Genomic DNA, 24,180 nt, shown 5'->3' with positions numbered 1-24,180 from the left:
ACTGCTCTACTAGTTTAGTCACTTTAATGAAGAATGAAATAAGATTGGTTTGCCATGATTTGTTTTTAACAAAACTGTGCTGGCTACTAGTTATGGCTTTGTTTGCTTCTAGTTGTTTGCAGATCTGTTTTTGATTATCTTTTGTAGAATCTTCCCAGGTATTGATGTTAAATTGATTGGTCTGTAGTTTCCTGGGTCTGATTTTCTTCCCTTTCTTGAAGATGGGAACCACATCAGCCCTTTTCCAATACTCAGATACTTCCCCAGTGCTCCAGGATTTATGAAAGATGTGGTGCAATGGTTCTGAGATAACATCTACTATCTCTTTCAGAACTCCAGGATATAATCTGTCAGATCCCAGTGGTTTATATTTGTCAATGTCTCTTACCATTTTCTTGCTTATTTTAATTTTTTTTCTAGTATATCTTTTGCAGTGGGTTTTTTGGTATGTTGGGCTATAGTTTCTTTTTGTGTGAAGACTGATTCAAAGTATGAGTCAACCAGCTCTGATTTCTCCTGTTATTTCCTTGCAATCTTCTCTCTTTAGTGGGCCTACAGTTTCCTTGACCTTTTTCTTGTTGTTAATACTGTATATTGGAAGAAGCTTTTTTTATTTTTATCCTTGATTTCTGTTGCGAGTCTTTGTTCATTCTGGGCCTTTGCTTTCCTGACTTCATCTTTGCATGTTTTGGCTGTCTGCTGGCTTTAGTTATGTGCCCCTCTTTCCATTTTTTGTATTTATCCTTTTTGTCTTTCAGTTTGTCAGGGAGATCTTTGTGCAGCCATGCTATTTTCTTGATTTTTTTGTTTTTCTTTCTCAATGGTATTGTGCTGGTATGGGCTTTTATGATCATATTTTTCAGGGTTTCCCATGCTTCTTGGGTTGTTTTCCCCTTCAGGATTTTCATCCATGGGGTCTTTCCTAGGTTTTCTCTGAGATTGTTAAAGTCAGCTCTTTTGAAGTTTAAGTCACTGGTTGGATTGTTTTCTATTGCTAATGTTTGCATTATATTAAATTTTAGTATGATGTGGTCACTTTCACCCAAGGTTCTGGCAATTTGAATTCCTTCTATCACTTCTTCTCTATTTGTAAGGATTAAGTCCAGTATAGCTTTATGTCTAGTTCCCTCCTCCACCTTTTGGGTGACAAAGTTGTTGGCTAGGCTGGTTAGGAATCTGTTTTATCTCCTGCTCACTGAATAGTTTGTCTCTCAGTTGATATCTGGATAGTTGAAGTCTCCCATTACTACTGTGGTATGCTTCCTAATACATTTGTTAACTGGTTGGCAAAGAGATCATCTATTTCTTCTGATTGGTTGGGTGGCCTGTAATATACACCTATGGCAATGTCACTTTTTTTTCTCCTTTATATTTACCCATATACATTCTGGAGAGATTTTATGTTGGATCATGTGCATTTCTGTAGATATGTAGTGTTTTCTTACATATAGTGCAATTCCCCCTTCTCTTTTTGTAGACGTGTTTCCTGTAAACAACTTGTATCCATCCATCAGTCCATTCCATTCAAGGGTTTTGTCCCACTAGGTTTTTATTATACCAACTATGTCATATCCTCCCTTGTGTACTATTGCTTCTAGTTCACTCTGTTTGTTCCCCAAGCTTTGAAGATTTGTATATAAGCATTTAAGACATTTAAGCCTGTCCATGGGTATGTTTGCATCTCCTGATTGTTGTCTGAGTTTTTCTTTTTTTTCCCATCACTGCCTACCTCATTGTTTGATTTGTTTTCTTGGGATTTGTGATTCATCTTGGATTCTAGTAATTCTAGAGATTGGTCACACTCCCCCCTCAGTTTTAGTTTAAATCCTTCCTGATGAGTTGGGCCAGTCTTTTTCCAAATACATTTTTGTCTATTTTCATGAGGTGCAGCCCACCCCTTGCCAAGAGTCCTTCACGGGATTGTGTGTCTGGTCTGCAGATGAATGGTTCTGTTTCTTTGAGGATAGACTCTCCTATTACCAACACTCACTTTCCTTTTTGGGGCCTGCAGTCTGGGGTATTTTTCTGTTTATCTCAGGTTTGTTTGTTGATGTGGCTTTTTAAGGGATATTTGAAGTGACTTTTTAGGGATATTTGAAGTTGTTTTTTTGCTAGATGTCTGTATGTTTTCTTTGAGGGGGAGGTTGTGGGTCTGCATGTTTCCATCTAAGGGGAGAAATTGATTGCTCAGTTTTAATGGGGCTGCTTCTGTTTGGGTAGGATTGGGCAGGGGGAGTTTGTTGTTTGCTGTTTCTTTCTTTGAGTATTTTCTTTCCTTCTGTGTGTGACATACCTCCATTTGTCTTCCTCCAAGGGTTTATCAGTAGGGTTAAATCCTCTGGGAGTTATTTGTTCATTATTTGGTTTGGTTTGGATGGAGATTTCCTTTGTATGTTGGGGTTGGCTAGAGTTGCTTCTAAGTTCCTAACTTTTTCCTGTAGTAGTTCACATAATTTGATCTAATGCATGTATAGTTTGGGTGTTCTTTGGGCATGAGCACATACATGGAACATGTATTGCATACCACAATAGTATCAGTCACCTGTTCCGTGAGTTTGTTGTTTGAAAATCCCTCTTTTTGGTTGGTGGATGTGCTTTGCTGTTAGCTTTGTTTCTAGCTTCTCTGTTTGGGGTAATTATGCCTATTTTTCTATCCTTTTTTCTGCTTGTTTGTGCTTGTTTTTGTGCCTTGTTATTTTGGTGTAGATGAGGTATGTAGTAGTATGCCCATGGTTTTAAGAGAAGAAAAATTGCAGTTTATATTGAGGTTAAGGGTTAATATTAAGATAGGGCTATTTAATGAAGGGAAGGGCTGCTTTCTCCTCAACAAGGAATTTGCTTTTAGCTTTCTGCTCTCTGACTAGAAATTCATCCCTATCCTTTCTTTTCTTGATTTGCTCCTTATTTATCTCTATCCTCTCTGTCTTGCTTTTTGACTGCCTTCTGTGCTCAGCCAGTCTTTCTAGTTGCCCTCAGTTGCCTCTAGCCATTGCTCCATCTCTGATGTTCATCCACGTTCTTTCGGGCTACCAGTCGGGTCCTCTGCTGCTCTACCATCTCTGTTGTGCTGCCTCACCACTGCCTGCAGGCCTCCCAGTCCACCACTGCTACCTTGCCACCACCTGCAGGCCTCACAGTCCACCACTGCTGCCTCACCACTGCCTGCAGGCATGATCAAAAGTGAAACTAACTCTAACTTTCTCCTCAGGAATTCAATGTAATTAAATGTAACATTTCCCTCCCTCTACTATGCTGTTGATCACACTACCCAATGAAGGCAACTGGCAGGCTCCATGACACTTCTTCTCTCCACCTTCCAGCACCTGTGGAAATGACCTTGCTTCCCATGGGAATCGCTCTGTGTTTAGTTTACCAATCCTTTCAGTTTCTTTTCCTCCTTCCTCCCAACCTGTGTGGCAACTAAGAACAATAAAGATGGCTTCAGCCAAGTTCATTTCAGAAGTTGACAGTAAAGCAGATAGGCAGCATCTTTTAGTTGACTTGGAAGGCATAATGTCCAGGATTTCCAAAACTGAGGCGTTGAAAATACCTAACTTCCATTCTCAAATTGCTCACCTTCTAAGTTGCAAGGCTTGGCATTTATTGTTATTCTTGACAACCATTTCCTTATATGTGTCACCCAGATGCACACCGTCAAGATGCCCTGTGATAGGTTTCAGTGCATCTTAAACTTCCAAGGCTTGGGAAGGCTTATTAATCTGTTAATAATAGATTGCTCTTCTGAGGGGATATCATCCTGTAGTAACATCCCTGAAAGGGATGTACTGTAAGGTACAAAGGCAGGAGGGGCCAGTACTGTTGCACACATAGGCAGGGAGTAGGCACTGAAGGAAAAATGTTAATCAATCAGGTTGAAAAATTACATCAGATAGAGCAGTTGGGTTTACTGGGGAAATAGAAGTAAGATAGGCTAACAATGGAAGCTTGCGAGATGGGGGAAAAAAGGGCAGTCAATCTCATCTGTGTTGTTCAGGTGGAACAATTGGGTACATTGGGACATACAGTAGATGTTGATAGAGAATAGAAGAGATGGCCAGAAGTGTCTGGCCCCAAGACAAATTGCTCAGGTACTGAGCTTCTTTTCTAGGCTTCAGCTACTGAGGGCAGGAAAAAGAAAAAAGGAAAGCCCCATGGCTCAATGATAGTGGGCATGGGTCCCACAAAAGTCTAGCCTCACTTTTCCAATCACTGCAAAGAGACTAGAGAAAAGAGCAAGTGAAATCTGACAAAAAACAGCTGATTGAGGTGGTGTAGGTAGTGGACTGCAGTGCCTCCTTCATACATTTTCTTGCTTTCTTCCATACTGCTTCTTTATTGCAACTGTTATTGGAGACTCACAAATCAGGATTGTTAAAGGCATGGAATAAAGAGTAAAATAGCCTGGGTCCTTTGGTTTCAAGGGTTGGTTTGCTTTCTCCCTTCCCTTCCCTTCAATATTGGTATGCTCCTGAGTGGTGAGGTAGGAGGTTCAGAAAATGTCACAACTAGATATTTATTGGTCAGTTTAGGTCAACATTCTAAAAGTCATGAAACTACAGAATACACAAAGAGAAACAGTGTTCAGAAAGCAAACTAATACATAAGAAAGTGAAAAATACACTATGGTTCATGAAAGCATGCAGGTAGAGGCATCAAATCAGAGTCTTTACTGGGTAACAAGATACATTACTTCATCCCTTGCTCTGTAAAATAGCTGATACCATTCTGTGACCTCCACCCGAAAGGTTCACTCTCTGTAAAATTGATGACTTCCTTTTAAGCACACATGCACACCCAAAGGACTGTCATCCATTATGAGCTTCCACATGCCTAGCCTTTGCTCCAAAACTGTCTGGATGTCATTTTGAGTGGATAGACACCTTTGGATATTCTTGTTCTGTCCCAGCCTATGTACATCCTTGTTATTTCACAAAGACAACCCCTCTTTTAACAGTAGACTGGAAAAATCAACCCTTTTTATTTGAGTTGCAGACCTAGCAGTGAAAGAGGGGGAAACCAGGGTGATATCCCACATTGGCCAAGAATGGGGTCATCTGCATGGAGGTGTGCTGCGAGTTGTTGAATGCGAACTCAGCTACCACAAGATACTTTGCCCAATTGATCTGCTGCTGATTTACATAGCAGCACAGATATTGCTCGAGGATCCCGATGACCTTCTCGGTCCCTCTGTAAATTTGGGGATGATGCCTGGATGAGAGGCAGATCTTGATGTCCAACGCCTTCATCAACCCCTTCCAGAAACAAGCTTTGAATTGGGCCCCTCTATTGGACACGACTCTATCAGGGAGGCCCTGCAGCCGGAACACATCCTGGATGAACATATGACAGGAGGCACAGGATGACAGCAAGCCATGGCACGAGATGAAATGCACCATCTTGTAATATTTTTTTACAATATATTACTGAAAAACAAAGAAAGAATTGATGGGAAAGTTAGAGATACAGATTGTAAAGAAGGTAAAATATCTGGGGATTCACCTGACAGCAAGATGTACAACAATTAAAGAAGATAACTATTACAAATTGAAAAGACAAATCGAAGTAGATTTGGATAAATGGAAAAAAGGTACAACTATTATTAATGGGCAGGATTGCAATAATCAAAATGAATATATTACCACGATTGTTGTTTTTGTTTTCAACAATACCAATAAGATTGGAAAAGAAATATTTTGAGGGGCTAAATAAAATAATTTTGAAATATATTTGGCAGGGGGAAAAGGCAAGGATTAATTTAAAAATGTTACAGGATGCAAGACTCAGAGGTGGGTTTAGCTTACCTAATTGGGAAATATATTGCCAGGCTGCAGTAATGTCATGGATGAGAGAATGGATTTTACTGAGGAATACTAGATTATTGACATTAGAGGGACATGATTTACAGTTGGGATGGCATGCGTTCATATGGTATGGGAAAAATAGAGTACATAGCTATTTCCAGAGACATCATATCAGGAATTCTTTATTGATGGTTTGGGAGAAAATAAAGAGGAAGTATTACTTGAGGATTCCAGATTGGCTCTCAATGATGGAAGCGTTAATACACCCCAATATGTTTAACATGGAAATATTATAAGATATAAAGACTTACTAACAGACACGGGGAAGCTGAAAACCAAACAACAATTAGAGGAACAAGGAATAAAGATGGATTGGTACATGAGAACGCAAATACAATCTAGATATGAAAAAGATCCTAAAATAGATGGTTTTAATTTGGGGAGAACAGAGTTAGATGAAATACGGGAACTGAAGAAAAATGGATTAAAAATGTATAGCTACTTATTATATAGGGAATTAGAGGAGGAGCAAGTTAAGGAGTCAATGATAAAATGGTCAAGAAATTTTGGATATACGATTGAATTAGATAGATGGCAGCAATTGTGGGAAAGAAACTATAAACTGACAATGGCGACAGCATATAAAGAAAATATGTACAAGATGTTCTACAGATGGCATATGTCTCCAGAAAGACTAGCTAAAATGTTTAAGGACAGATCTATGAAATGTTGGAAATGCCATCAAATACCAGGCTCTTTCTATCAAATGTGGTGGATGTGTGCAGAAGCTAAAACCTATTGGAACATAATCAAATCATGGATAGAAAAGATGATACAACAATGTATAGAATTAAGACCAGAAATATTCCTGTTGGGTATTTTACCAGAGAAATATAGCAAAGAGAACACATATTTGATTATTCATATAACCACTGCAGCTAGGATTGTGTTTGCACAAAACTGGAAGGCACTGAAAGCTCCTCTAGAAGAAGAGGTGATCAGAAAAATAGTGGAATGTGCGGAAATGAATAGATTAACAAAGATAATTAAAGATAAGACAAAGTCAGAGTATTATGAAATTTGGGGAAAATTTTATGAGTGTGTGAAAAAGAGAATATGCTTAAAAGACAGCTAACACTAATTTAGATGGAAGAAAAATGAGGAGATAAGGATATTATCATACCTAATATAGACATTGAAAATCTAAGGAGAGGAGCTGCTCGGACATCACCCCTGAATTGTATTGGAAGAGGAATGGAAGGGAAGAAAGGAGAGGAGAGAGGGAAGAGAGTAGAGAAGGGGGAAGGAAGTAGGAAGGTTGTAGGGAAAGAGGGGAGAAGTGGGGAGAAACGGGAGGGGAGTGGTGAGGGAAAGAGGAGAGGAGAGGAAGAAGAGGGAAGTAGGAAAGAAAGGAGAAAGGGAGAAAGTAGAGAAGAGGGAAGAGAGAGAAGGAGGGCGGATACAGTGAAAGGGGAAATGGATGAGCAGCGTCCAAACTTACGTGTATGTATTTATGTATGGCGATATATTTGTTGACTTGTTTGTGGAAGAAATGGGAAAATAAAATTGAATATATTAAAAAAGGGGAAAAAAAGAAATGCGCCATCTTGGTCAGCATGTCCACCACCATGAACACCGTTGTGAATCCAGAAGATGGGGTTAAGTCCATCAGGAAGTCCATGGACACAGCCTCCCATAGTCTTTTGGGCATCGGCAAGGGCTGCTGTAGTCTGGGCGGGGCCCCCATCGCTGACTTGGCCTGCCTACATGGGATTCAGGATGTCACGTAGGCCTGGATGTCGTGTCAGACTCAGGGCCACCAGAAGGTATGGGAGACCAGGTTCAGGGTCTTGAAAGGTCAAAATGCCCCGCCGCTGGATTATCATGACACTGGCTAAAGATGAGTCCCCTGAGTGGCCCTCCTGGAACATAGATCCAGTCACGATAGTGTTAAGTGTCAGGTTTCCGACGTATGGGCTTTTCAAGTGACTCTGGGGCATTGTTTACCTTAAAAGTCCTTTATTAGCCTAATCCCTTCCGTTAGAAGACCCGCCAAAGCCTTATATTCTTAGTTAGAGATGGCCTTGAAAAGTGCAATCCTACTCATCTCCCCTCCTAACCTTAAACTAAAACAATACACAAGTCTTAAAGCAATACACAAGTTTAACATATGAAATAACTACTTCTTCATCTCTTGTTAAGCAATAACATTCGATGTTAGCAGCATTGACATCTGCCCCCCCTTACAAAAAGGACAGATCCTGTAATGTAAACATAACACAAGTTAGGAACTGGCTTTTTGTTTGTTGGGGTGTTTCTCATAAAACATTTGATAAGTCTGTCAGCTTTCACATCAGTAGATTTCACCCAAATGGGTTCAGTCAATGGGTATCCCTTCCATTGTACTAGGTATTGCAATTTTCCCTTAAAGATTCTAGAGTCAAGAATATGTTTCACTTCATAATGGGTCTGATCTGCTACCACGAGGGGTCCAGGTGCTTTCTTAGGGGGAGGTCTTAAAGTGGAGGTTCGAAAAGGTTTCAGCAAGCTACAATGGAACACCGGGTGAATTTTTCCCAAAAGTGTGGGTAGTTTCAATTTTACTGTGACTAGGTTGATGATTTTCACAATGGGAAAAGGCCCCAAGAATTTCGGTCCCAATTTCTTATTGGGTAGTTTAAGGCGTAAGTATTTGGTCGACAAATAGACCTTTTCCCCAACTTGGAATGTTCTTTGGGGAGCTCTCTTTTTATCAGCTTGCTTTTTGTAAGTCTCAAAAGTCTTTTTTAAGGCCACCTTTGTATTTTTCCAAACTTCTTCCCAACCCCTCACCCAATGATCAAGAGTCTGGGAAGCGGAGGGTAACTGAGGGTATTCCGGTATGGGGTTGAATTCTTTCTCTGTGGCTACATGGAAAGGAGTGTAGCCAGTGCTGCTATGTACTGAATTATTGTAAGCCACCTCTGCAAAAAGGAGGAGGTCGGTCCAGTTTGTTTGTTGGTAAGAGATGTAGCATCTAAGGTATTATTCCACCATTTTGTTCACAGATTCTGCACCTCCATTAGCAGCAGCCCCCAAGGTGTGGTTTCTCACTGCTTTCTCCTCTTCCCCTGGAGTTGCCCCATTGCCTCCCTCTGACCTACTCGTGTGATCTGTCTGCATTTACAAGTGTCTCTGAGGTCTTCCAGCTGTGCTTCCTCTGAGTCTGACTCAGCCTCCCAGCACAGCTGGCTCTCAACTTGATCATGAGTGGAGGGGTCAGGTTTTTCCTCACTTTGTAAGTCCTGTAGCTCATCAGAGCCTTCCTCCAACTCTGATGACTCTCCAGGCCCCTCCTCCTCCTTCTCCTCTGATTCCCTAGACTCAGCTGCTGGGATCCAAGGCTGGCATGGAATCACAATGGTTCAAGCTTTTTACTTAGAAAGTTTGTGTCTTCACAGATGAAAATAAAACTTTCCTAACACCCCCACTCCTCGAAAGATTTTTCTCCCTGCATTCTATTGATTTCTATCACATTGGCTCATTTAAAATTGATATACTTTTTGTTCTATTCAGCTGCTATCAAAGATAATAATAATAATAATAATAATAATAATAATAATAATAATAATAATAATAATAATAATAATAATAATAATAATAATAATAATAATAATAATAATAATTTTATTTGTATACCACCCTTCTCCCGAAGGACTCAGGGCAGTGAACAGGGCAGACATATAAAAAATACAAAAATACAAAAGTTAAAAAGAATTAAACATATGCCCAGGCTAAAAACAGTAAATACATATATTAAAATGACAATAAAAACCCGACCCATCCCCCATCAGGCCAAGCCGGCTTGTTCAAATAAATGTGTCTTCAGATCGCGACGGAAGGAGTGAAGGTCGGGCGCCATCCGGAGCTCAACCGGCAACCGATTCCATAGCTCCGGGGTGCCCACAGAGAAGGACCTCCCCCTGGGGGCCACCAACCGACATTCTCTGATCGGTGGCACCCTGAGGAGGCCCTCTCTGTGGGAGCGCACAGGGCGGAGGGAAGTTGATGCCGGCAGATGTCTACATACAGGTGAGAAAACATGTTTCAGGCATCACAGAGAAATGGAAATGTAATGACAGTTCTTCCCAGAATCTATAATTATCAAAACTACTGTTATTAATTTCGCTGTTGCTAATGTTGCTTTGGCAAACTTATAACCAACAAGAACTAAGAATTTTTGAAAAATATCAGTATTAGTTGGCCCTCCTCATTTGTAGATGAAAACAGATGAAATCCTATTAGGTTTATTCCAGATAAATTCAAGGTTTCAGAATATTTGTGAATAGTGTGATGGTGTGGTAATAAGGCTCCAAAAATACTAGTATATTTTTGGAGAGTCTTAAGCATTATTAGACAAATTCTGCTATAGATATACATTTGGCATAATGACCATGATCATTTCCCTCTTGCTGTTATCTCATATGGTTTGGATATGTGACATGAGAAAGTGCATTATTAGTGACCCTCTCCCTATTTCTCACAACTATTTCCAGCCTGGTGATTTCATCATTGGTGGCATTACTTCTCTCATGTTCATGCCTACAGAACTAGAAAGCTTCTTGGAAGATCCCCATCTTTCATTTAGTGATGAAGTCATGTAAGTATCCCATCACACCATGCGGTGCAAGAGATTCCATATTATATCTGTATTTGTGAAAATCCTGCACAGACCAAAACTAGTTACAGTGACAAAAACATATTATTTGTCTGGTTCAAATGTTTCACTGTGTTTGATTTCCATGGGATTCTTAAAGGAATTAGAAAGAACTACTTCAATTTACTAACTGAATATTAGAGGATAATGACAATATGTCACAGAAATCTGGTTGTTCAGTGAACCAAAATTTTAGCAGGGAAAAATAACTAAAAGTATCTTCAAACAAGCCATGTTTCTGCAGGAATATTTCTAGAACATACTGAGATTTTAACATTGTAATAATGATTTCCTTTTTAAGTCCACTTATTTGTTCATAGAATGCATATTCATTTTCTCAATAAAGTTAGAAATCCATTCTTCTTACAACTAGGTCAGATTACTAAAAAAATATTGTCAGAAGCTGTATTTTCTATTAAAAATATATAAAGCTAAACCATACGCCAAACCTAGTACATAATATATGAAACATGCATGGATTATTGGGTTCAAAAACAAAACTTTTGGATGAAGCACGTATGTGTTGCAATGTTTGTGTTAAGCGTAACAAGTTACTTTTATAACCTGTAATCCTTTTTACAGAGTCCAAACTAAGTTTTATCAGCATATTTTGGCTCTGATATTTGCTGTGAAAGAGATAAATGAAAACCCTCAGATATTGCCAAATGTTACCTTGGGCATCAATATTTTTGACAGCTATGGTAGAAAATGGATTTATCATGCCACAATGGAACTTTTTTCACCTCTGAAGAGAATGATCCCCAATTATAAGTGTGGAATTCGGAACAACTTGGTCTCAGTCATTGGTGCTATTTATTCTGAAATCTCCATAGATATGGCGGATATCTTGAGGATATACAAACTTCCACAGGTAAGTTATGTGGTGAACTGAGAAACCTTATGAAGTCATTATAATTTTGATGAACTTTTTACATCTGTGTAAGTTGGAAACCCCCTTCATGGATTGCTGCCTTGTCGTGGCGAAGGGGCTTGCGTAATTCAATGAAGCTATGAGCTATGCCGTGCAGGGCCACCCAAGACGGAAAGGTCATAGCAGAGAGTTCTGACAAAACGTGATCCACTGGAGAAGGAAATGGCAAACCACTCCAGTATCTTTGCCATGAGAACCCTATGGACAGTAGCAAAAGGCAAAACGATATGATGCTGGAAGATGAGCCTTTCAGGTCGGAAGACGTCCAATATGCTACTGGGGAAGAGCAGAGGGCTAGTACTAGTAGCGCCAGAAAGAATGAAGCGACTGGGCCAAAGCCGAAAGGACGCTCAGCTGTGGATGTGTCTGGTGGTGAAAGGAAAGTCCAATGCTGTAAAGATTTTTTCTCCATAGGAACCTGGAATGTAAGATCCATGAATCAAGGAAAGCTGGATGTGGTCAAACAAGAGATGACAAGACTGAACATCGACATCTTAGGTATCAGCGAACTAAAATGGACAGGAATGGGTGAATTTAATTCAGATGACCATCAGGTATACTGCTGTGGGCAAGAATCCCTCAGAAGAAATGGAGTAGCCTTCATAGTCAATAAAAGAATTCCAGAGAATAGCTAGAAGAGATAAGAATGCCTTCTTAAATGAACAGTGCAAAGAAATAGAAGAAAACAATAGAATAGGGAGGACCAGAGATCTTTTCAAGAAAATTGGAGAGATGAAGGGAACGTTTCCTGCAAAAATGGGCATGATAAAGGACCAAAATGGCAGGGACCTAACAGAGGCAGAAGAGATTAAGAAGAGATGGCAAAATTACACAGAAGAACTATACAAGAATGAGCTTAACGTCCCTGGTAATCACAATGAGGTGGTCAATGACATCGAGCCAGACATCCTAGAATGTGAAGTGAAGTGGGCCTTAGAAAAACTGAGCAACAACAAAGCTAGTGGAGGTGACAGTATTCCAGCTGAGCTATTCAAAATCTTAAAAGATGATGCAGTAAAAGTGCTACACTCAATTTGCCAGCAAATTTGGAAAACTCAACAGTGGCCACAGGATTGGAAAAGGTCTGTTTACATTCCAATTCCAAAGAAAGGCAGTGCCAAAGAATGTTCAAACTATCGCACCATTGCACTCATTTCACATGCTAGTAAAGTTATGCTTAAAATCCTACAAGCTAGACTTCAGCAGTATGTGGATCGAGAACTACCAGAAGTGCAGGCAGGATTTCGAAGAGGCAGAGGAACTAGAGATCAAATTGCTCACATACGCTGGATCATGGAGAAAGCTAGAGAGTTCCAGAAAAACATCTACTTCTGCTTCATTGACTATGGTAAAGCCTTTGATTGTGTGGATCACAACAAAGTGTGGCAAGTTCTTAAAGGGATGGGAGTACCAGACCATCTTATTTGTCTCTTGAGAAACCTATATGTGGGCCAAGAAACAACAGTGAGAACTGGACACGGAACCACTGATTGGTTCAAAATTGGGAAAGGAGTCCAGCAAGGCTGTATACTGTCACCCTGCCTATTTAACTTATATGCAGAGCACATCATGAGAAAGGCAGGGCTAGATGAATCAAAAGTTGGAATTAAGATTGCCGGAAGAAATATCAACAACCAAAGATATGCAGATGATACCACTCTAATGGCAGAAAGTGAAGAAGAGCTAAAGAGCCTCGTGTTACGTGTGAAGAAGGAGAGTGCAAAACTTGGGTTGAAACTTAACATTAAGAAAACCAAGATCATGGCATCCGGCCCTCTCAATTCCTGGCAAATAGATGGGGAAGAAATGGAGGTAGTGACAGATTTTATTTTCCTGGGCTCCAAGATCACTGCAGATGGGGACTGTAGCCAAGAAATTAAAAGATGCTTGCTCCTTGGGAGGAAAGCCATGGCAAATCTAGACAGCACACTAAAAAGCAGAGACATCACCCTGTCAACAAAAGTGCGTATAGTGAAGGCTATGGTCTTCCCAGTTGCAATGTATGGCAGTGAAAGCTGGACCATAAGAAAGGCTGAGTGCCAAAGAATTGAGGCCTTTGAACTATGGTGCTGGAGAAGACTCCTGCGAGTCCCTTGGACTGCAAGGCGATCAAACCAGTCAGTCCTAGAGGAGATCAACCCTGACTGCTCTTTAGAAGGCCAGATCCTGAAGCTAAAACTCAAATACTTTGGCCACCTAATGAGAAGGAAGGACTCACTGGAGAAGAGCCTAATGCTGGGAAAGATTGAGGGCAATAGAAGAAGGGGACGACAGAGAATGAGGTGGCTGGATGGAGTCACTGAAGCAGTAGGCGTGAGCTTAAATGGACTCCAGAAGATGGTAGAGGACAGGAAGGCCTGGAGGAACGTTGTCCATAGGGTCGTGATGGGTCGGACACGACTTCTCAGCTAACAACAACAACAAAGTTGTAAACATACCAGTGTATGTTTGACATGTACTTAGTTAACATTAATTAGTAAATTGTATAAAAAAGCCAATGTATAAAAACTTGATACAATGCAGATAATGAATTATTAATAAAAATAATAGGCTGATAAGAAAGGATTATGCTGAAAGCAAATTAAACTTTAATTTATCAATCAATCTAGTGCTGTATTTTTTTAAAAAAAATCATTGAAAACATTATTCTGAGAACTCCAGTGTACAAATTTGAAATTCAAGCATGTCCCTAAAGCATAATATCATCAATAATACATTTGTTACATGAAAATTAGATAACAATATTTTTGTTCTTATAAGGCTGCTAAAATAAGTTCTGACAAAAACTGAAATTTGCTAGATGCTTGAGGATTATCTCCCAAATTAAAGCAGCTTTGGTATAGCTACTGTTTTATTAAACATTTCTTTATTTCTTCCCCTTCTCTATATTCCTATTGATTTTCTTATTCCTGTAGTTTATATATGGGTCACACCCAGAGATGTCAGATCAAAGTGAGTCATTTTCCTTCTACCAGATGCTCCCAGATGAAAATATGATATACCAAGGACTTCTTCAGTTGTTTGCTCATTTCAAGTGGACCTGGGTTGGGATCCTTGTGAGAGAAGATGATGATGGAAGATTTGTTAGGATGGCCTTTTCAACTTTTCCTTTTCAGGGCATTTGCATTGCCTTTTTTAAAAGAATGAGACCATTTTATATCAGTACATTATTTAAGGAACTGGAGTGGCTAGTAGAAACATTTTATGTTTCTATGAACAGTAAAGCCAATGCAATAATAGTCTATGAAAAAACACTTATGCTTCTAAGGTTGTTGTTACATCTTCCTAAAATGGAAGAATTATCTATGGAGCCAAAAGGCAAAGTGTGGATTATGCCCTCCCAAATGGATCTTGCATCAGTATTTTACCAAAGGACCTGGGATATTCAAGATATCCATGGTGCCCTGTCCTTTTCAGCTCATTCCAATGAAATTCCAGGCTTTCAGCACTTTGTTCAGGCAAGAGATCATTTTTCCTCAAAAAAAGATGGCTTTATCAAAGATGTGTGGGTACATGCATTTGACTGTTCCTTCCCCAGTCCCTTGGTGAATAACAAAGATAGTGACCTTTGTACTCTGAGGGAGAAATTGGAGAATGTTTCTGGTGCTTTTTTTGAAATGAGCATGACTGGACACAGTTACAATATATATAATGCAGTTTATGCTGTAGCTCATGCTTTACATGACATGCAGATTGAACAAAAACAGAATGGAATGCTGAATACTGGGAAACTGAGTATTCAGGAGCAACAGCCATGGCAGGTACTGAACATTTTTCCTTTTCTCTCTCTAAATACAATCAGCATGCATATGCAAGCTACTATTTTTTTCATACAAATCACAGTAAACCAAAATAATGCAGGGATGGAGATATAATACAAATGGGGGATACATGTACAGTAAATTTAGTTTACACCCACTATATTACTCTATAACTTTCTGTCCTTAAAACCATCCTAGCTTCCACCCATGTATTCCTCTGTTCATGAATTTCTCATCTGCCCTTTTCTCTCTTTCCATTCACTCCTTAATAAACATTTTCTGTAATTCAATTTTCATTTATTCTCAATTGCTCAACATATATCTATTTTCATGTTTTTATTTATATTTAATCCATGTTCATTTGGATCCTTCATTCTTGACTCTTTAATGTATTTTAGCAAACACATTTAACTCCCCATTCCAACCATGCACTTACTCAGAGACACTTTGTTTCTTTCAATAAATATTAACACCACACATTATCCTCTGCTTTCCCAATAGCATCTTATTTTCAGTTTCTTTGTTAAATTTTCATTTTTGTATGCTTTGAACTAAATTTAATCATCTGCTCTAGTTATTCAGCATTCTTAGTGCCATTTCACCAGTCAAAGGCATGCATTGTGGCCTATGTCACACCACTTTTCAGATTCCTAGTCTGTTTACATTTTACAATCTAAATGTCAAGTGCAGGAAATCAGGAGTTCAGGCAATTCAAAAGAATATAGGTTTAATGTATGCTAAAGCTCTCTACAAGAATCTGAACTACTAATTGTCAAAACACATAAGTGGTAGATAAAAGTCAATGGAATTCAAGGTGAGCTGGATGTAGATCTCCTCTGGGTATGAAAGAACTTGAGATTGATGACACATTTCACCTTTCACTTGGGCTCAACCTGGCCATCTCATGTATCAACCCCTCCCCCATCTTGGCCTTCCTCCTCTTTCATTGGTTCTTTGATGCTCCTGAATCAATTCTTTGAAGTCCAAGTTTTCATAGGAACTTGGTAAGTGCAGAAGAGAAGCAGTTTCAAAGGAATCTAAAAAGATAAAGGTTCCCACGCACATGCGTGCTAGTCGTTTCCAACTCTAGGGGCCGGTGCTCATCTCAGTTTCAAAGCCGAAGAGCCAGCACTTGTCCGAGGACGTCTCCGTGGTCATGTGGCCGGCATGACTAGACGCCAAAGGTGCACAGAACGCTGTTACCTTCCCACCGTAGTGGTCCCTATTTTTCTACTTGCATTTTTACGTGCTTTCGAACTGCTAGGTTGACAGAAGCTGGGACGAGTAACAGGCGCTCACTCTGTTACATGGCACTCGGGATTCGACCCGCCAAACTGCCGACCATCTGATCGACAAGCTCAGCGTCCTAACCCACTGAGCCACTGCGTCCCTCAAAGGAATCTACCTGTCCCTCATTTGAAGGAGCTGGTGAATGCTGTAAAAGAAAAACATTGTAAAAGGGACCCTCCTCTGCCCAGGAATTTAAGACCAGAGGTGGAAGGCCTATTGTGCATGCCCTGGCTCCTCCTGGAGCAACCCAGAGGGACTTGTTAACCTCTTCCTTGACAGATTCCTTAGATAAATATGGGCAGGGGTGTTGGGAGCTTGGTTGTCCACAGCTTGTCAGGGAAACACTGGTGAAACTGATGAACTAAATGAGGGGCATTAACATACCATGCATTTTTCCAGGAGCTATTGGGAACAGGGTAGCCTTTCCAATGAATCAAATACTGAATTCCTTGCTTCTTGCTCTCCCTCCACTATAGCTGGTGATAGAGGGGGGTGTTTAGATTTTAGTACACTTGGGGGCATCTTTGGAGAGTAAGGCTCAATGAAAGACTTCATGCACCTTCATTGATGGAGCCAATTGGAGGTGGAAGACTACAGGGATGATTTGTCAGAGAACCTTGAATGGAGTTTGTCAGTGAGTACTGAAATTATATAATGGGATTGAAGGAATGCATCAAATGCTAAGGACAAATAAAACATCTACAAAAGTTTTGTTAATTATGCATTAGTGTAAAAATAGTGTATTAATTACTGATTCTATTTTCTTACTGTTTGGTTATTCATTGACATTCAGCTCCACCAATTTCTCAAAGAGATCTCTTTTAATAACAGTGCTGGAGATAGGATTCAATTCAATGAGAGGAGGGAATTGATAGTTGGATTTGATATTATAAACTGGGTCACATTCGCTAATCAATCCTTCAATAGAGTGAAAGTGGGGAAGATGGATCCCTGGGTTCAAGAAAAAAAATTACCATTCATGATGAAGCCATCACCTGGCACAGTTCTTTCAACCAAGTAGGTTCTGATTTTTTTTTCTTTTTTGCATAACTAGGATGATATCCAAAAAATAACTCTATGTCATTTAACATATAAATTATATTATAGAAATTATTTTAACAAATAAGATTCTGAGCTTTTATTTATAACACAGGCTATTTGAAATACCATTCAGAGAGGGGTATTTTAAGAATAAAGCAATGAAACAGTTAAAAGAAAAAAAATCTTGATTTATTTGGGAAAAAATTAAAAGTTTAGAAGAACAAAATATACTAAGAATTTAAAAAAGAGTTGATAGACTCCGAAATAGGTTTGTCCAGATTCATTGTCAAGCATACTTGATGAAGATCCTTGTAATATTGACAGGTTGGCTCCTGCCCACCTAGTACTTCAAAAGCATGCGAATGCAATTAGATAAATAGATACCACTTCAATGGAAAAATAGCAGTGTTCTGTGTTCCTTGAAATCAACACCACCCCTAGAGTCAGACGTAACTGGACTGGGGAAACCTGTACTTTTACTTTTACCTTGTAATATTAAATCACTGGTAGATATTTTAGTTTTGTATTCTGATAGTAATGAATGTGTCAAATTGTTTTTATTCAATGTAGGAAGAAAAATATAAATTAAGAATTTTTAATAAGTCATGTTAAATAAAGGATTTCTAGTGAAATAAATAAAAAACGTAATAAATCATTTTGCTCCTATAATTAAAATGAGGTTATTTCTTTTATAATTGAGATATATGGAACCCTGGTGTCCTCTTGGAATGCCTGCAGGAATTATGGGTTGGGGATATTGCTTCCTGAGTTGGTAGATCTATGTTTATGGAGAAGAGAGATGAACCCAGTGGTTAGTCCCATAAGGTTGCCACCAGTTTGATTCTCTTTCCACGATTAAACTTCTATATAAGGTTGCATTGAAGTATTATCATTTTCTGAGAATCAGTGACAGAAGCTTTAGTTTCTGACTGCTGCTCATGAAAGCCTGATCTCCCTATAACAATAATCCTTGCCCTTCTATTCCTGCCCTGTGTACCTGCCCTCATTTCTCTGTAACAATTAAAACTTTAATCTGGCAGGAGAGAACATTCATGATCTGAATGAGCATGGGGGGGGAGATGTCCCCACCAGATTTGGGGGATTGCATTAGTTGAGATCTCAGGGCAGTGTAAAAAGAAACTGCAATGTAGTAAATTCTTTTGGAGACATTGTTCCAAAAGTAATTGATTATGATGTTTCATTTCTTGAAGTTGGGCTCATACAACAGCTGGCTGTTGAATTTTCATTCAAAGTTTCTAATAACTTTTGACTATTCCTTCCTTTATCTCTATCATCTTCATACACATATCATCCTTTTGTAAATGTGTCCATATTCAGACTACTGTATTAGAGTCTGTAATTTTTTATAATAAACCTATATAATATGTTAAGTGACTAAAAAAATACTTCAAGCTCCACTGAATTAACTTCATCACAGTCAGAGCCTAATATATTTCTCAGTTCAGAAAAAGAATACAGAAAAGAGCAACAGAGATGATTAGGGGCTGGAGACAAAAACAAATGAAGAATGGTTGCAGTCTAGTCTAGTGAATGAACTAGGGGTGACATGATAGCACTGTTCCAATATTTAAAGGGCTGCCACAAAGAAGAGGGGGTTAACCTATTTTCCAAAGCACTTGAAGGCAAGACAAGAAACAATGGATGGAAACTAATTAAGGAGAGAAGCAACCTAAAAATAAGGAGAAATTTCTTAACAGTGAGAACAATTAACCAGTGGAACCTCTTGGCTTCAGAAGTTGTGGGGGCTCTGTCACTGGAGGCTCTTAAAAGAAGACATTGGATAGCCATTTGTTTGGAATGGTATAGGATCTCCTGGTGGTCCAGGGGGATCAGAGTAAAGGACCTGCAAGGACCTTACAATTGTGTTATTCTGTTCTGCTCTACTTATACTTATATCTATACTTATACTATTAGTGGCACAGGAAAACAATCTATTCATTAATAACTTTAATGATGAAATTGATGAGAAACAAATTCTAATAATTATCACCCTAATTTGGCAATTATCAATCAATCAAGGTATGTTTTTTTTAAATACCAGACTGAATGCTAAAATTTCCTTCTTACTTTACTTACTGGGCAGACCTTACCTGTTTCAGTTTGCATTGAGAGCTGCCTCCCTGGTTATTTCAAGAAAAAGCAGGAGGGGAAGCCATTTTGTTGCTATGATTGTCTTCCATGTCCTGAAGAAAAAATTTCAAGCCAGAAGGGTAAGAAACACTATAAGCAGAGTTTGATCTTAAGGAGCTGAAACCACAACAGTATATACCGTAGCCTATATAACAGAGTACAGTATTGTACATATCATAGTAATGAACATTTCTTGATATATGTAGATTTTAATATAAATGTTTCTATATATTAAAAATTATCTTGATCTGATTTACATAATTCAAATATTTACAGAATTTGATCAAAATAACACTAATGGTTTCAGTTTCTCTTTCTTTCCTTTCCTTAACTGTGTATCAAATTATCCACTATAACATCTGTTTTACTTGTGACTTTGCACATTCATTTGATTTTATCCTAGGACGTCTTTATTTTATTCTATTTTATTTATTTATAAAATTATATGTCAACTGTCTTATATAAGAACACTTTGTGGCTCAAAGTAATGCTAAATAAAAACAGTATAAATAAAGCAAACTAACCCCAGAACCACGTTACATATTCCAAACATATATTCCATACATATGTGATGGAATGTCACATATACTCCTTTACATTACATTAATTGAGCCTACTTCTATCCTAGCCAAATTGTGACTGAAGAAGTCTCAAAAAAATTAACAAAATCAAAAGAAATGAGCTTACAGCAAAACCATCTATAATATTGATTTTTAGTAACAGTGATATTATTTTTAATAAAACTACCTAGAAAAATCATATAGTGAATTCTACCCATGTAAAACATGACACAGAAAGAGAACAAAAGAAATAAATACTTAGATAAAATGTAAGCATATAATAAAAAACATGAAAAAGTATGTTAAAAGAAAGAAAATCACATTCTAACCTTTCCTTACTAAGTTATAGATACAACAAGAGAAAGTGAATTGGACAATAGGAGCTTTGACACGAAAGTGCATAATAATACCATCATCATTTTTACTCTGTTCTGATGTATTATTATCACTTTTTTAAAAAGCATTTGTCATACATATTTGTTGATAATGTATGTGTAGGAGAAAAGCAGGCACACAGGAGGGTGGTGGCACTGAACATCAGTTTGGAGTCATCGCATTGTCACAAGAGATCCAAGCCTTGCTCCCTTCAAATTCTGTTGACTCTTATTTAGCACCAATTTACACTGACCATTAGTTGACTAGATTCTTTTGTACAGGTCTCAATAATAAATTCTTCTGTCGTTAGAATCCAATGAATCTTGGTTGTTTGCAACTGACAGTATGTATTTCTATCATGATTATCTTTCTGTTATGTTCCTTTTTTCTGTTCCTGTTATTATTTTAAAAGAAATAAAATAAATACATACAATAATCATATAATACAAAAGCATTGCTATGGATTTTTGTTGATAATGTATCTATATCTATCAGGATAACCTTTCTGTTTTTCTTTTTTTTGTTATTATTTTAAAATAAATAAATGAATAAAACTAGTAATTAAATAACTATAGAAAATGACCATAGAAAAATGTGTACTTAAATTCCAGACATGCACGTTTGTTCTAAATGTCCAGAAGACCATCATCCAAGCAAGGACAAAGATTCATGTCTTCCCAAGAAAATTTCTTTCTTGTCCTATGAAGAACCAATGGGAATAAGTTTAGTCATTCTGGCACTTTTTTTTTCTTTCTGCACACTTGCAGTGCTGGCAATATTTTTGAAGTATCATCATACTCCTATTGTCAAGGCCAATAACCAAAATCTCAGTTATATTCTACTCATCTCCCTCCTCCTCTGCTTCCTTTGCTCACTGGAGTTTCTCATTGCACCTGGAAATATTATATGTCTCCTCCGACAAATTAGCTTTGGCATCATCTTCTCAGTGGCTGTGTCTTCGGTGCTAGCAAAAACCATTACTGTGGTTCTGGCTTTCATGGCCACCAAGCCAGGATCCAGGATGAGGAAATGGGTGGGAAGAGGGCTGACCAACTCCATTGTTCTTTCAGGTTCCCTGATTCAAACAGGCATCTGTACAGTGTGGTTGTTCACGTTTCCCCCTTTTCCTGATGTTGACACCCATTCAGAAATTGAGGAAATTGTACTGCAGTGCAATGAAGGCTCAGCTGCCATGTTTTACTGTGTCCTAGGCTACATGGGCATTTTGGCAGCTGCTAGTTTCACAGTAGCTTTTTTTCCCAGGAAACTCCCCAGCAGTTTCAATGAGGCCAAATGTCTCACATTCAGCATGCTGATCTTCTGCAGTGTGTGGCTTTCTTTTGTTCCATCCTACCTGAGCACCAAAGGCAAATATATGGTGGCTGTGGAGGTTTTCTCTATTTTGGCCTCTAGGTTTGGGTTGCTAGGCTGCATATATTTCCCCAAATGTTACATAATAATTGTTAGGCCACACCTAAACAACAGAGAACAACTCATTAAGAGAAAAAAAATAGTAAGTAACACACAAAAGTTATCTTTTTAATATTTCTGTTTTATTGACCCTTCTTTAAAATTTTCATTATTTTCATGATTTATATTTATCTCTTATGAATACTTTTGTGAGGTGAAAAATAAATTGAAAATTCACCAGATTCATCCTATCTTAGAATATATACACTCAAATTTCCTAAATGAGCTTTTTTTTAAAAAAGAGAACACAATTCTATTTAAATTGCAGGTTGAGTTCTTAGGACAATCCATTTTCAAGCTGTTTATTGATTCAGTATTATGGTTTCTTTTTTAAAAAAATAACATCCTATAATAGAGAAGCATCAATTTCACAGAGTTGAAAGACTGACTCCATCCTTCTCTCTTTCCCTTCCTTCCATACTCTGCCACTTACTCTTACATTTGAAGTTCTAGTATCCCACATTCCATGGCTTGATCAGAGTTGCTAATTTATTCAGAGACCAGTAGAATCTCTGAGAGTGATGAGTAGTATAAAAATATGAAATATAAATCAATAAAATATTTTTTTGTTGATTGATACCTTTTATTGCTTTTTGTAGAATATGGGAAGTCTGAAAGCCAGCAATTCTGGCCATTAAGTCAAGATTCAGAATGCAAAAGTGGGTGAGAAAAGGACTGACCTTCTACATTGTTCTTTTTTGCTCCCTTTTCCATTATCTTTTCTATTGTATGGCTGTCATTTTTTTTCCTTTTTCAGATGTTTACATGCCTTTATAAATGGAAGAATTTGTATGTAAATGTAATGACGGTTCATATGTTACTGCATGGTGGGGTACATGGGCTTTCCTTTATCTGCTAGTTTTATAGCGGCTCTTCTAGCCTGAAAGCTGCTTAGCACTCTTAATGAAGCTAAACTGATTACTTTCAGTACATTGTCCTTTTTCAGTGTTTGGCTATCCTTTGTTCAAACTTATCTGAGCAGTAATGGAAAATGTCTGGTGGCTATGGAGATCTTCTTAATGCTGGTTTCAAGGGCTGGATTGCTTGGTTGCATATATTTACTAGATATTTGACCATGGCCTCCTAAATTACAGCAGATTTGGTGCAGTTGCTGTTTTAGCAAGTATTTCTTTCTTTCCTTTTGGTAATCTCCTATTAATTTACTTATTCCTGTAGTTAATATATGGGTGAATGGGTCACATTCAAAGACATGATTCCAGTTGAAAATCAGATACACCAAGGATTTATTCCGCTCTTTGTGTCCTTTAAATGGACCTGGATTGGAATCCTTGTGAGGGATGATGATGATAAAAGATTTATGAGAAGGACATTTCAACTTTAATTTGTTTCAAGTCAATATCCATATTAAACTCTAATTGTAAACTTTTCCACCTTGTTTGACAACTTGTTAAAAATAATTCAATCTTTTAAAAGCAATCAAATTTTGTTTTATTGGGCCAATTTAATTCCACATAGAAAGCTGACATTTCCATTCATTAAACTAAATGGGTATGCCAGTGGCAAATGTCCCAAAAGATTAATAAAATGGCTTCTTGTAATTTAAAGCCACACAGTGCATGTTAACATTAATAGTATTAACTTACCTTGAACAACCGATTCATATTTATGATTGTTCCAGGGTCATGTGATCACCTATTGCAACCTTCTGACAAGCAAAGTTAGTTGGGAAACCAGATTCAACAACCATGTTACTAATTTAATATCTCTCTCCCTCTTTCTTTCTCTCTCTCCCTCTCTCTATTTGTCTCTCCTTCTCTCTCCCTCTCTCTTTCTCTCTCTCCCTCTTTCTCTCCCTCTCTCTATTTCTCTCTCCCTCTTTCTTTCTCTCTCTCCCTCCCTCTCTCTCCCATTGTCCCTTTCTTCCTTCTTTCCTTCCTTTCTTCCTTCCCTCTCTCTTTGACCCTTCCTCCTTCCCTCCCTCCCTCTCATTGTCGTTCCCTCCCTCTCATTGTCCTTTCCTTCCTTCCTTCCCTCTTTGTCCCTTCCTCTTTCTCTCCCTTCCTCCCTGTCATTGTTCCTTCCTTCCTCCCTTCCTCCCTTCCTTCCTTCCTTTTTTCCTTCCTTCCTTCCTTCCTTCCTTCCT

At 38.4% G+C, this 24,180-nt stretch overlaps 1 protein-coding gene across 1 annotated transcript in view; it reads left to right on the top strand.

Moving 5' to 3' along the window:
- Window positions 1–24,180, top strand: part of LOC308676335 (vomeronasal type-2 receptor 26-like) — a gene marked incomplete at both ends in the record, with an annotated part of 93,703 nt that overhangs the window by 62,259 nt on the left and 7,264 nt on the right. Inside the window, 2 exons of the mRNA XM_081342146.1 lie at window positions 19,625–19,751; window positions 21,218–22,119. Coding sequence (XP_081198272.1) covers window positions 19,625–19,751; window positions 21,218–22,119 — 1,029 coding nt within the window. The remainder of the gene's footprint in view (window positions 1–19,624; window positions 19,752–21,217; window positions 22,120–24,180) is intronic.

The sequence above is a fragment of the Vipera berus genome, assembly GCF_964194415.1.
Source record: "Vipera berus genome assembly, chromosome: W".
Lineage (NCBI taxonomy): Eukaryota > Metazoa > Chordata > Lepidosauria > Squamata > Viperidae > Vipera > Vipera berus.
Note: the sequence above shows the minus strand (reverse complement) of the source record. Positions and strands in the feature narration are given on the sequence as shown.